This window comes from Penicillium cataractarum (assembly GCF_028827025.1).
Source record: "Penicillium cataractarum strain IBT 29864 chromosome Unknown utg000009l, whole genome shotgun sequence".
In the NCBI taxonomy this organism is placed as follows: domain Eukaryota; kingdom Fungi; phylum Ascomycota; class Eurotiomycetes; order Eurotiales; family Aspergillaceae; genus Penicillium; species Penicillium cataractarum.
The window spans coordinates 1,516,837-1,530,462 of NW_026622745.1; the positions used below are offsets into that span (position 1 = coordinate 1,516,837).

Genomic DNA, 13,626 nt, shown 5'->3' on the forward strand with positions numbered 1-13,626 from the left:
GTTCTCATGTGGGCATATCGATGAGTGATTCTTTGCAGAAAGGCAGGCCGTCGACACGAAGCTTTTGAATCGATACTGATTCTGTACGGCTAAGCGAGCTTGCGAATTCAGGAAAATTGTAGTAGTAATTTCAGCTTTCGCTTCAGGATGATCCGTGATTTTGCAGCGATGAATTAGTTTTCTGTTGGAATACCCAGCACGGTTAGGAGAAAGCACATCTTGATAGTATTTTCCTCCTTCATAGTTGCGGTCATTTTCAAGCGACTCGAGTGATTCAATCAAACGACGTAGATCCCGGTATGTAATAGTGAGACAAGGGCATATATCAACGACGCCCGCATCTAGCACACACTGTCCTCCGTAAAGTACATAGCATTCATAGCAGTGGTGTCTCCATGGTAGACAACTCTTAGTTCGCGGATGAAGTTTCCAACATTCGAGGCACAGCTTCCAGCGGGAATTCTCGAGCAGACGAAGGAACCGTACTGGAAGTTCTTTCTCTGCATTCGGGCATAGCACAGGCTTTTTGTTCGCGACGGGCCGTCGGGCACAAAGCTCTGGGGCCTTGCGGAATGAATGAATATACCGGAAAAAGAGAACTTTGCGCGTCATAGCAAAGCAGGCAAGATCTTCGATTGCAAGGTACTCCACGATCTCCTCTATTATCTCGAGTGGCATCTTCAGCAATAAAAGCCGGGGACGTAGGAGCCTCTGGGGTACGGACAGCATTTTGGACTGTGGACTAGGTCGGTTTTGAGCAGATGTGCTGAATTTTCTTTTCAATTTATCATAGGATTAATGAAATGATTATTTTCGTTGTTCGATTATGATGGTCGGCGTCATCCATTATCACGATGCTCTCCGACACCGAATACAGCAATCCACCCTTTTGAAGATGCGGAGGATCTAACTAGGCCTATTATAGAGGTGAATTTGCCACGAAGTAAACATTTCTACTAACTTATAAGCTACTCAGGTTTCGAAAACTTGAAGCTTTTGCGTTGACTTCAGTTGCCTCAGGAGAAGATATCAGTGTAGACGAAAAGCCTTAAACAACACAAAATAGCGACGCTAGAGACGAATGCAACCAGGTACAACGACAAACCGAGGCTCAGGATTAATGTTAGAAAAGTTCGCGACAAGCAACAAGCCAATATCGCCAAGCCGTCTTGAATGTAACTAAACATAACCAAAACTGCCCTAAAGAACAATACGAACAGCCATACCACAGCAAAGAACCTCAACCGACCTATGAAGCCAAACTAAAGATGGACGTAACTCGCAAATTCTCACCAAGTTCGCACTAAAGGCAAGCATAGACCACCTAAATCTCCGAAATAGACCCTTTCCCCAGGGTCACATACTCTATACGATGATCGGCAACGCTAAACGAGGCTTATTCTTCCCTGCAGGTTCTATTTTTAGGAGCCACCCGTATCGATCCCCGTACCTGAATGGGTGTTCCTATCCCAGGAACACGAACCATACGAGATCACCCCCCAGCACAAGCGCATTTAAAGTTGACTCTGTGGCAAAGGAAAACCCTTGAATCTTGCGGGTGTGGATGGGGTCCGTTTTGGTGTTGCTATTATTGCCCCATAATACGGGATTTGGCCCCACGGGATGATTATTCCGGGTATACGAGAAATGCTGATCGGCTTCAGGTTGCCCTGTTTTGGGGGTACGGGGATACGAAGTAGGGTGGTATCCTGCGAGGAAGAGTTGAAGCTTTCACGATGTATACGGGTTTGCTAGGCAGGGACGTGAATAGAGTCAAAAATAGGAGCTTGGAATGAATAGGTATAAAAGAGTCTTGAATTCCTTCCAGGTTCAGATCATCAGCTCAACAACAATCTCAATCATCAAGACAATCTCCAGTCAATACTAGCATCTTTCTCTCAACTTTCTCCTTATTATCTCATTCTATACATTCAATCTTCAACATGCACTTCTCGCTCCTCGCCATCTCCGCAGCCATTGCTCTGCCTCTGGCCAGCGCCTACCCCGTCAACGCCGATGATCTCCACTGCCGCTCTGGTCCCGGTACCAACTACGGTATCGTCAAGTCCTACAAGCGCGGCACCGACCTCAGCATCACCTGCCAAGCCGCCGGCACCAACGTCAACGGCGACCAGCTCTGGGACAAGACCTCCGACGGCTGCTACGTGTCTGACTACTACGTCAAGACCGGCAGCAGCAGCTACGTGACCAAGCACTGTGATGGCGGCAGCACCGGCGGTGGCAGCGGTGGCTCCGGCTCCGGCGCATCCATCGTCAACGCCGCCGAGAAGGAGAAGGGTCTCCCTTACGTCTGGGGAGGCGGTGGTTGCAACGGACCTTCCGGCGGCGGCTTCGACTGCTCCGGTCTCACTCAGTTCTCGCTCTGCAAGGCTCTGAACAAGAAGATCCCCCGTACTGCGCAGACCCAGTACGATGCTACCAGCCAGGGCAAGCGTATTCCTCGTGCTGAGGCTAAGGAGGGTGATTTGCTCTTCTGGGGTGAGAATGGAAACTGCAAGACCGGTGTTTCTCACGTTGGAATCTTCATTCGCGATGGATGGATGATCAATGCTGCACACACTGGTACTCCTGTTCGCGAGCAGGCTATTTGGACTTCTTATGGTGGCGAGAGCATTTGCCCATACGTTATGAGGTATGATATCGATGATTTTCCTTGGAGATGGGATGATTGGCTAACGTATATTCGCAGATTCTGGTAAATTTAATCTTAAGCAGTAGAGGTGTTGCATAGAGAGGAAGAACTTTTGCTGTTTCATTCTTGTTTTTGTATTTCATCAATCTGGGAAAGTTGACATTTGAAAGTCTGTGGTATTGATCGCCGAAATAGAGTCATTAGTGGGTTTTTCTTCGTTTGTCAAATTATCAATGGAATTTCAATCTTTTACAATCGGGTATCAAGTAAAGAATATGCAATCTGGCAGGAATCTTCATTCCTTGCAAAGATCCTCCAATAATCCAAGCATGCGTCGCTGTAGATTTGCATGATCAGATTTGGTCAATTTCGATAGGGGTGCATCTCCAGGACCATCTGCGTTGAAGTCTGATGACACTTTCTCTGGCGTGTCTGAGTCGTGAATCAGGCTTTTCTGGAGCCCAAAGAAGGGAATCTTCATCCCGCGCAGCTCTGCAATGAGCGCCTCGGCCATTTGCACAGAAGCCTTGTATACTTTTCTATCGTATTCTTCAAGCTCGGCCCGTTCGGCGTTTTCATCCTGGATAATGTAAGTACATATAGATATCGGAGAGTTGGGTCACAGCATACTGTTGTCGTTTTCGAGTCAATGGGTGCACCGATCGAGCGTCTACCTCATGACTTATTAGCCTCTACCAAGGTCGCATGTTCAAAGACATCGTTCAGGGAGTTTTCAACAATATGAAAAGAGTTGGAAAGCATTTCCCAAGGCAATACTCACAATACAGCGTCGAGCTCTTTCTTCTTGTCTCCGCGCGCTTGCTGTTTCTCCAGCAGGGCCTCGCGGCCTTTCCACCATTGTCGCTCATGGTTGTGCTGGCTGCGGATCAGCCCGCGAATACGAAGCTGAGTCTCTTCATTCTGGCCGACAGTGCGCATTACATATCGAAGCGCTGCAGGCCATGTCGTGATAGTAGATGGGTCGATGGCAGGTGTCTTTGATTGGCTCTTCGGTGTGCTGGGAGTCGACTCTCGCGGTGTATGAACTCGCTCCCGGCGAACCTGGCGAGGGTCCCGCGTCCCAGTCTGACTTGAAGAAGCGCTTCGGGATGTAATACCAGGTGTAGTTAAGCTGGAGAGCGTATGAAGGACTGAATTCAGATCCGAGGCATTGTAAGGGTTCTCCGCCATCTCGAACCGGCCAAAAAGCATAGAAGTATAAAAGAAGACAGGACAATGAGAGTCTGAATAAAATAAAAGATTCAGATCCTGTGAAGACCAGACCGCAGGCCCGTGGGGGGATCACAAGGCAGAAGCGGTGGAAGTACACGATAAGCCCCATGAAGCTGTTGGAATTGAATGTCTTGGCGCCATTCTCCGGCCGCTGAAAATTTACCTAACCTTCCCACCCTCAAACCCTCCAGTCCTTCCACGCCGCCACCAACAACACCCCCTACGCTATCAATCGAGGGGATTGCCCACTGCTCGAATACTCTCTAATCGACAATACCCCTTATATCCTCGCTGCCGACACACCACACCCGCACAATGTCCCGATCCGCGGCGGACGCAACGCGGTTCACGGCCACAGGGCCCTACGCCAGCTCCAAGCCCAATGGCGCACCCTACGAGCTTCCCAACTTCATGCAATCAAAGGATAACGCGAAGCCCGCTAAGCCGAGCGCGCCACAGACCGGTCCTGATGGCCAGCCCGAGACGCCGAAGCAGAAGGTTGAGCGCCTGCGGGCGCAGGCACGGGCTGCCCGGATGGCTCAGCAGAGCTCGGGTGTGGATCGATGGATTGAGTCTGGGCGGAGGTTTGCGAATCGCGCACACAAGGGCATGGTTTATTCGTTGATTGTTGCGTCGGGTACGTGCCATGCTTTTTGTGTTGAGGTGTTCGGGTGATCATACGGTTTCCTCCGGGATGGGAAGGGGTTGGTTATGATGAACATGGCCTCGCCCAACCTTACCTGGAGAATGGTTGCATAATTGGAGTGAATACATGACTGACATGCCCTCTTCCTCTAGGTGTCTGCGGTGTCCTCACAGTCTACTCTATGGTCTCGCTGACCCTCTACAACCGCCGCCAACGTACACTCTGGATCGAGAAGGAGGTTGAGAACTTGAACCAAGCACGCATCGCCAAGGCCAGTGGAACCGCCACCACCGAGCAACTAGAGCTCATCGAGAAGGAGGATATCGCCGAGATTGTCAAGCGCAAGCGCGCCGAAGAAAAGGCACAGCGACCATGGGCCAAGGCCAAGCGGTTCCTGTTCGACAAGATGAATGCTGAGGATGCCGGTGCTTCCGCCGCAGCTGGTTCGACGGCCGCAGTGACTACCGAGGCTTCCCAGCCTAGCGTTGTTGAGGCTGTCCAGGCTCAGCAGGCCTTTGAGGCGGCCAAGGCGAAGACCGGCGCACCGGTGCCCGGGCAGTTGGACGTTCTGGCGGAGAATGCGGAACAGGCGGCGAAGAAGACCACGCGCAGCTGGACAAGTTGGTTGACTGGTCGGTAGATATGGTCATCGTTGATATTGACTTGGGGAAGCCAACTACAAAAAAAACCATTACTCGGACTTGGGATGTGAAAGAGGTCGTCTCCACTCTCCTCCCCATCTCGACCCTCGTCCCATCTCCCGCTCGGCTTACCCCCATTTAACGGGGGGTGCCACCAGTCCCAGTCTAACCAGTGCTATATGAAGTGTTTTTATCTTGCATGGCGTGTGGCGAGGTGCCTCTCCTCGCAGCATGCATTCATCGTGACAGGGGGTTTCCGGCGTTGCATTGTGTTTTGACTTTTTCTGTTCCCTTTCTTTTCCTCCTATTCAGGGCTGTGTTTCTAAACTGCTTGGGGATGTTTTGGGCCTAGGTCAGTCTGTTAGAAGACGGATGAAGACGGCCGTGTATATTGTGTACAGTACATAGAAAATCTGCTCCTTTCTCCACCGATCATTCGTCCCGCTATACTTGTACTAAGCATATAGCTGTAGATCATTTTACAGTACTTGTACTAGTCTAGAGTAACATCTGTCGAGAAATACTAAGTAACTTGTTACGTTTACCAATTGAACAGCCAATGGGAATCTTGCCATACTTAAATCACCCTAATCCCTCACTACCTTTAGTCTCGAAACCGGAATCAACCCTATCTTAGAATCCTAGGTCCTTCGCCCTCTAACACCCTACAACAAAGCCATTTTTCCAATAAATCACTACCTATTAGACTGCCTATCCTAACCAATACTGATCATCAAATCCCCCTTCCTCATATAACACAGTACCAAACAGAATTGACCACCTCCCACTCTCTCCTCCCCTACCCGTATCCACATCCACACCCATAAACACCTCCACTCAACAATCAACATCAACCATCAACATCAACCATCAACATCGACCACCACCAATCCCAAAATCCATTCCTCACCTTTTCCAATACCCACTCTACTACGCTACCAATAAACCCCCGTCCAACACATAAAAACCCACCTGGAAAAGCGGTCCCCCGATCCCACACACCACGCTATACCCAATCCAGCAATCCCGAAACACCCCGGCAGAGCGCTTTCCCCTCGCTGACTCTTTTTTTTCACCATACCACAACCCGATCTGGACCCCCCCCCTCCAGCCAGAAATTAAACTCTAGATCTGACATCTAAGCTCTGATCAAGTCCCACAGGATAATCTACTCCACCGCGTGCAGGGTGTGGTGGGGCATCTGGGGTAGGTTTGTTTTCTTGATGGGAGCTTTCCCCGGACTTGAGATGTGACTTTGAGGGAACTCAATACTGGACTTGTATAGGTATTTTTGGAGGTTGTAGGGAGACTTGGGTATTAACACTGTCTACTTCTTGTGGCTGTTCAAGGTCACAGTCTTACTTGGACTTGTTCTACTTTCAAGCAACTCTACAGAGAATGCATGTTGAAAACCAGAGAAAGGAAAATCATCATATTCAAGGCCGAGTCCATCATATCACAAGACAAATCAAAGACAACGCTCGTCCGCATGGCAGCATAAAAAACTAGGTATCTATGTCAAAACCACACACTTTTTTAAATTCCCAGGATATCTGTTCCCCCACAAAAACTCATCACAAGAAAAACAAAATCTCATCACACTACTCCCTTAGTGCGAGCCATTAGTCTTGCTCGCATTCAGAGCACGGCGCGCACGAACACCGTCGGCAAGATCATTCAGCACCTCAACGGTCATCTCCCAGTTGATGCAAGCATCGGTGATACTGACGCCCTTGAGGAGAGCGGCAGGTCCCTCGGGAGGTACCTTCTGGTTGCCCTCGTAGATATTAGACTCGATCATGACACCGACGATGGCGGACTCGCCCTCGCGCAGCTGATCGGCGACCTCCTTGGCGACAACGGGTTGGTTGAGGTGGTTCTTCTTGGAGTTACCGTGGGAGCAATCCACCATGAGGACCTCGCGCTGCTTCTTAGCGCGGAGGGCCTCGCGCGCACCGCGGATGCTCTCACGGTCGTAGTTGGTACCCTTGTTACCGCCACGCAGAATGACGAAACCGTGCTCGTTACCGGCGGTCTTGGTGATCGCCGCGAGACCCTGCTTGGTCACACCGAGGAAGCGGTGGGGGTGGGCAGCGGCACCAATAGCGTCGATGGCGACGCCCAGGTTACCGTCCGTGCCGTTCTTGTAGCCGATGGGGAAGGAGAGACCGGAGGCCAACTCACGGTGGAGCTGGGACTCGGTAGTGCGGGCGCCGATAGCGCCGAGGGAGATGAGGTCGGCAAGGAACTGTGGGGAGATGGTGTCCAGCATCTCGGAGGCGATGGGGAGACCGGTGCTGGTGAGGTCGACGTAGAGCTTGCGGGAGACGCGCAGACCCTTGTTAATGTTGTAGGACTCGTCGATATCGGGGTCGTTGATCAGACCCTTCCAGCCGACGGTCGTGCGGGGTTTCTCGAGGTAGGCGCGCATGATGATGCACAGGTCCTTGGACAGCTTGGTGGAGAGCTCCTTCAAGCGACGGGCGTACTCGAGCGCAGTGTCTGGGTCGTGGATCGAGCAGGGGCCGACCATGACGAGCAAGCGGTCATCGCGCTGCTCAATAATCTCAATGGCTTCATTACGGCCGGCGCGGACAGTGAGAATAGCACGCTCAGGCTAGACGAGAGAAGGTAGATTAGTAGTGGAACTTTGAATTGACTTTGAATGGTAGTTTTGTTTGTTTCGGCGGGGTCATGAAGCGATTAATCTGGCATTAAAAGGGCGGGGTGGGCAAAAAAAAAATGACTCACCGCGGGGATCTCAGTCTGAAGGAATTGGGGCGACAGCAGAGGGTCGTAGCCGAGGACTGAAAGAGGGAAGAAACAAAATTAGCTGATTTTTGTCGAGAAATTGAATTGTCAATTGAGAAAAGGAAGACAAGAAGAAACACGTACCACGAGTGTCCTCGTTGACTTCGGTAGTGTTGACGAGAGGCATGGCGGAGACCGTCGATTCTAAAGCGAATGAGTATACTGACGAGTGCTAGGAGGAGTAGAGAATAAGATGATCTGATGGGTTCCAAATTGCAGATTGAAGAATCCAACAAGACAGAAATCAGACTTGCGCAAGGACTCACCCTTTTTTTTTGTGATTTCACAAGTGTCGAGAAGAAGAAGAGAGTGTGGACGAGGTAAAAAAAGGCCGATGGGCGAAAAGTGGGGCGCGATTTGATTCCGCGGGTGGATTTCGGCGAGTGGCTCCTTTCTGTCCAACGGGGAAGGTACTCCCTGGAAATGAGTATAACTTGGAGTTATAACTATAACTAGAATAGAATCTAGGGAATTTCAAATGACTAGAATAGTCAGAGGGAACCTATTTAATATAACCACTTCCCTCTCTCCTGTATGATCAGTCAGATCAAAATCATCAATCAATCTGCAAGGCCGTCCGATATCGTCCTCCAGGCCTCGGATCCATCCAGCCAATCACATCATCCCCAATGCACTCGTTGCAGACCAAAACTTCCCCCACCCCCCCCCCCCCTTCGGCCGGCCGTGCAACCGTCAGATCAGTCAGATCGGAATCTTGCTAATAGTAGAACTACTACTACTTTCAATGGCTCATCGCCTAGATCAAATCCACCAGACTTGGTATATTAGTCTAGCTGACTGGCCCCTTTTCTACTATACTCGTCTTTCCCGTCTACGTGTAACTACAAAACAATCTCCGAGCCACACCGCAGGCACATTGAGAGACAGTCGTACGGTCTAAGGGGCTCGGGTCTTCGATTTGGGCTAGAACTGTCACGTCATTGATCAAAGGGTGGTGTGTAGATGTCAAATGTAGGGCGTAGGATCGGTGGAGCAGGATCAGCATTGGTAGCTGCATAGAGGGTGGCTAGATGGGACGAAGGTTGGATATACTCCTCTGGATGTTCAAAGAATCAAGGGAGAATTGAGTGGTCATGGCAGGGATTCTTCTGTCAACGGTCATTCTTACGGGCGCCATGGTTGAAGTCGGCTATACTTTGTGTTAGGTAACAGGGACATTTATGGTACACTGACTGAGGACAGTATACGGAGTACTATACACCTATAGTATTTAATGATCGACTAGACACCAACTCATGTGACTTGCCGAGTATACGAATCATCCTCACATTTACAATCCAGTACGGAGTATATTCGGACGAAAAGGCATTCACCTCGTCCAGTGACAATCTATACTTTCTCGAGTTTGGTTCACCTCCGAGACAAGCCGAGGTTCGTCCGATCGCATCCATACTACATCCTGTCTGAGGTTAATGTGATTGTCAGACTGCCTCCTTGTGAACTACCCAGCCACCTCCACAAAGCAGCGGTCGATCCGCCCTGACGGCAACTGCCGAATTCAGCTCTCCACCTTTTTAATTAGTGATCCCCATCCCCTTACTTCCCCAGATCCATCTCCGATTCCCTCCCCCCAATTGCTTCCACTCGGGCTGGCCTCTCAGAACTCCTCCTCCTCCTTCCTTCTCACGTCCACCCATTATGTTCGCGCAGTCCCTCAAACGCCCTCGCGACGAGGACATGGAGTTCCTCGGCGCTAATGAGTCTAAGGTATGTCCTACCCAGCCCATGAGCACGTCACATCGCGTCGCGTCGCGTCTGACAGCATCCAATGCTGGCATTCGCATTTTCCCCCTTCTACTCTTCACGGCCATGCTCTTACTGACAACTCACCCAACATCTATAGAGACTCTGCCCGCCATGGCTCTCCGTCCCCGAGTCGCGCCCCGACTCCGCAGCCGACAACGACCAGTCGCTGCGCTTTCAAGCACCCACTCTAACTCCCATCGACTCCTCCGACGATGAGGGGAACTTTGAGAAACAAGGTGCGCTGGGTCTAAGCGCGGGTCGTCCTGGCAAGCCCAAGCTGCACCTCGGCGCCAACGTTAACACAGCAGAGCATCTGCGACCCGTTCTGGCCAGCGGTGACAATTTATCTCCATGGCTGTCTGGCTCACAACTGGGCAGTGTCCAGCCCTCACCAATCCCACATCAACTCGTCAACCAATCCCTAACCATCAATGGCGTACCGACTACCACGCCCACCCATGGCTACTTCCCAGCCGAGGCGTCGCCCATCGCACCCTCAACCCAGCAAGACCTACATATGACAGTGGATACGACAGGTAACAGCGTGACCCTCCCGCCTGCAATCCGGCTACCCAGTCCAGTCAGTGACGACGGCGACGCAGTCATGGCTACACTCGAGAACACCGGTGACGCAGACGCAGATGCAGAAATGGGCGACTACTTGCCGCCTAACTTCACCCAGACAGCCTCGCCCGCACCCTCAGTCGACTTTTCAGGCGTATATCAACAGGCACCGCCTGTCATGGCTGATAATCATCATACTTCTGCATGTACTGCGGCCCCACGCCGACGATCTCCGCTCGTCATGGGCTATCGTGCAGACTGCAATAAGTGCCAATGCAAGGTACCTGGGCACTATAGCCATATCCGCCGCGGTTAATGGCGAGACTCGGGATTTAGTGTTGGCAGATATGTTGAGGACTGCTTCTGTGTCTCTGCTTTTCTGCTTTTCTAATCGTGTACAATACCATTTTTCTGCCATTGTCATGTCTACTGTGCGTAAGGCATATGATTCTTCGGGGGTGGCGTTCTGTTTTCCTTTTAGGGTGGTAGGGGTTTGCGGTTTGCGGTTTGCGGTTTGCGGTTCATGGTGTTTGGTTTGCTTTTTCTTTCTTCTGCTCGGCTCATTACTGAGGTTCGTTAAGGTTAGGTAGGGTGGAGATGCTTAATGGCAGGTCCATGTTTTCCTTTCTCAGCCTTAGTCAGGTTCCCCTCATATTTATTTCCATCATAGATAGTATCACATAATTCGGGAACATATAATACGCATATAATTAGTTCTGATTTAAGTCAATATAAGTAAATAATTAATATTCCCGCTCGTGATTTCTCCAAGGAGGTGCCCGTAGGGTAGGTGTCCACTTACCGCTGTGTTGATCAGAGCTATTGCGGATATATATCTTGCTCCGTAGGTACCTATGACCGTTTGACCACTACCTTGCATGGCGATTTAAGGCCTAATGCTGCCTCTAAAAGACTGGACACATAAATTTACTACGACCGAACTAGTTTAAACTTAATTCGTTTATCAACCAAGCTTGTTAGGCGAAACACTGCCTAGCATCATTCTACCTACTTCAAGAGGCCGACTCCTAATCTAGCCGCGGTAGGTGAGAAAACAAACGATGTCAGCGACAGTACGTACCATGGAAACTTTCTTAAACAAAGAGACTTACAGCAGGACTATATAGTTAACACTCCGAGAACAAAAAATATTTCTAACTTATTTCTTTCAGATTAATTTAATTAATGATGGGGGCATCAACTGTTGACGGGGACCAAAAAATACAAAAAGAAATGCTCACTGCCAGATTTGAACTAGCGACTTCGTGATTACTAGTCACGCACTCTACCAACTGAGTTAAGCGAGCTGGTATGATTGGTTGGCAAATTTTGGAAATATGAAGCAGATTCCAGCACCTGTAGTATAGATGGATTAGTAGTTATACTAGTCACCTACTTCCGTTTTCCCCTGTCTTCTTCTATATCACCTAGCATAGGTACCCCATCCACTCTCAACCAAAAAAAAAGCAATGGCATACACTGAATTTCATACTAATCGCTTCGACACCCGGAATCCAAAGTCTCACGTACTGCTCGATGAAGATGGCTCCTTTTTGTACGAGACTGATTACGGATCCCTTTTACTCAAAATCATTCGCCGCAACGACATCCTCAAGCTCCAACAGTATATTTCCACATACTCTCCTAAAGCAGTTTTAGCCCCTAGTGAGGTCTATTACTGGGATCCATTCTGGACTGCCGCAACCCATGGCAGCCCCGATGTCCTCCGCATCCTTTTGGCCCAATACTATTCAGCCCCCACGCAACCTAAACCCCTTGACCAGCGAGGCTTTACGCTGTTGAACGCGGCATGTGCTTACGCCAATATTGACACGGTAAAGTTTATCCTGGATCACTGCCCACCTATTGGGTCCTTGGATGCGCGAGATCGGTGCGGGGAGACGCCACTGCTGTCTGCTGCGGCGTCGTTGGCTTATATCAACTTCGATGAAGCAGACGGGACCCCTACTCGCGAGAGTTGGATTCGTGATCAGATTACCCGGGGCCAGGAACTTGTGAACTTCCTGCTTGACAGGGGCGCGTCCGCTTGTGACGCCGTTCTCGCCTCCCAGAGTGATGGTGAGGAACGGGTGCAACAGCCGACGGACACTGTGCTTGGCTTAGCTGTCTCGCGCGCTGGCAGTGCATTGGTGAATCGACTCATCGACGAAGGCGCAGATGTATATACTAAGCAGCAGTATATCCACGGAGCTAGGAGTGCACTGGCTCGGAACAGGCATCAGACTATCACGCGGGATGTTACTGTGCTCCACCTGGCTAGTGCTTTCTGGAATGCAGCAGCAATTCAAGCATTGCTGGATACTCATGCCCACAGTCGCAGTGACAATGTTGAGGCCACGCAAGATGTTTTTGACCTAGTCTCCTCCCGCGATAGCGTCGGTCGTCTCCCACTTCACTGGGCAGCTGGAGGGTCCGTACCTCACGAATGTACACTCCCCGACGAGGAGCTTAGTTCTCGAATCCTCGAGACCTTCACAATCCTATTAGACAGAGATGCCGGCTCCATCAACGCCCAGGATAAAGAGGGACTGACACCTCTTTATTACGCTGTCAAGGCGCATGCAGCCTGTTCCGGGACTAAGCATGCCGATCTGGCCATCAGGCTCCTGCTCGATCACGGAGCTGACGCGAGTATCTGCGACGAAGCTGGTAAATCGGTGCTACATCTCCTTGCTTACGGCTCCGTGGCAGGCAGGCCGCTCGACACTTCCCTGCTCGAGTCACTTGTAACGCACGGCGCCGACGTCAACCATGCCGACACGGACGGGAACAGACCACTCCACATCATGGCTCGCAATCTGCGGCAGGCTTCGGCGGCAAAGTTTCTTCTTAGCCAGGGCGCCGATATTCACGCGACGAATTCAAAGGGTGACACGGCCTTTCACCAGGTAGCGCGTGGGCTCCTTGTTCCCCGGAACACTGTCGACTGGAAGATCGAAGATGTCACGGTCGCCGACAAGATACGGGCGCAGGATGAGATGATGAGTGTTTTGCAGGAGGCCGTTTCAGGAGATGGGCTGATGGCCAAGCAGAATGCAGAAGGGAGGACGCCTGAACTGCTACTGTTAGAGACAAGGAACCAGTGGAAGGGGCGTGGATTGAATTCACAGCGAGGAAGGGGAGGTGTTCAGAGGGGGAGAGGAGGAAGGAATGGTGGATGAGGAGAGGCCGTCATATTGGTAGTCTAGAGTATATGTACCTTCTCTCTTTCGTTAATGGTAGAATATCTAAGTATCTACCTATTTCTGCTCAGAAAGCACTAAGTAGTCCAACATAAAGTAACTTGATCT

General features: G+C 50.7%; 6 protein-coding genes across 6 annotated transcripts; 4 read left to right on the top strand and 2 right to left on the bottom strand.

Annotated features, from left to right (window-relative positions):
• Positions 1-1,943: 1,943 nt before the first annotated feature.
• Positions 1,944-2,720, top strand: N7496_011145 (C40 family peptidase; the record flags this gene model as incomplete). Its single annotated transcript, XM_056704058.1, has 2 exons — positions 1,944-2,653; positions 2,711-2,720. The coding sequence occupies 2 exons, from the start codon at positions 1,944-1,946 to the stop codon at positions 2,718-2,720; spliced, it is 720 nt and encodes a 239-aa protein (XP_056550018.1).
• A 228-nt stretch (positions 2,721-2,948) lies between these two features.
• Positions 2,949-3,865, bottom strand: N7496_011146 (DUF2458 domain-containing protein; the record flags this gene model as incomplete). The annotated part of the gene is made up of 3 exons (XM_056704059.1): positions 2,949-3,233; positions 3,284-3,323; positions 3,435-3,865. The coding sequence occupies 3 exons, from the start codon at positions 3,863-3,865 to the stop codon at positions 2,949-2,951; spliced, it is 756 nt and encodes a 251-aa protein (XP_056550019.1).
• A 336-nt stretch (positions 3,866-4,201) lies between these two features.
• N7496_011147 (cytochrome c oxidase assembly protein COX14) lies at positions 4,202-5,172 on the top strand (the record flags this gene model as incomplete). The annotated part of the gene is made up of 2 exons (XM_056704060.1): positions 4,202-4,523; positions 4,685-5,172. 2 exons carry the CDS (start codon positions 4,202-4,204, stop codon positions 5,170-5,172), a joined length of 810 nt encoding a protein of 269 aa, XP_056550020.1.
• Positions 5,173-6,782: 1,610 nt separating this feature from the next.
• N7496_011148 (3-deoxy-7-phosphoheptulonate synthase) lies at positions 6,783-8,111 on the bottom strand (the record flags this gene model as incomplete). The annotated part of the gene is made up of 3 exons (XM_056704061.1): positions 6,783-7,790; positions 7,925-7,980; positions 8,069-8,111. The coding sequence occupies 3 exons, from the start codon at positions 8,109-8,111 to the stop codon at positions 6,783-6,785; spliced, it is 1,107 nt and encodes a 368-aa protein (XP_056550021.1).
• A 1,532-nt stretch (positions 8,112-9,643) lies between these two features.
• N7496_011149 (uncharacterized protein) lies at positions 9,644-10,631 on the top strand (the record flags this gene model as incomplete). Its single annotated transcript, XM_056704062.1, has 2 exons — positions 9,644-9,712; positions 9,849-10,631. The coding sequence occupies 2 exons, from the start codon at positions 9,644-9,646 to the stop codon at positions 10,629-10,631; spliced, it is 852 nt and encodes a 283-aa protein (XP_056550022.1).
• A 1,153-nt stretch (positions 10,632-11,784) lies between these two features.
• N7496_011150 (ankyrin repeat domain-containing protein) lies at positions 11,785-13,497 on the top strand (the record flags this gene model as incomplete). The annotated part of the gene is made up of 1 exon (XM_056704063.1): positions 11,785-13,497. One exon carries the CDS (start codon positions 11,785-11,787, stop codon positions 13,495-13,497), a length of 1,713 nt encoding a protein of 570 aa, XP_056550023.1.
• Between the last annotated feature and the right edge of the window lie 129 nt (positions 13,498-13,626).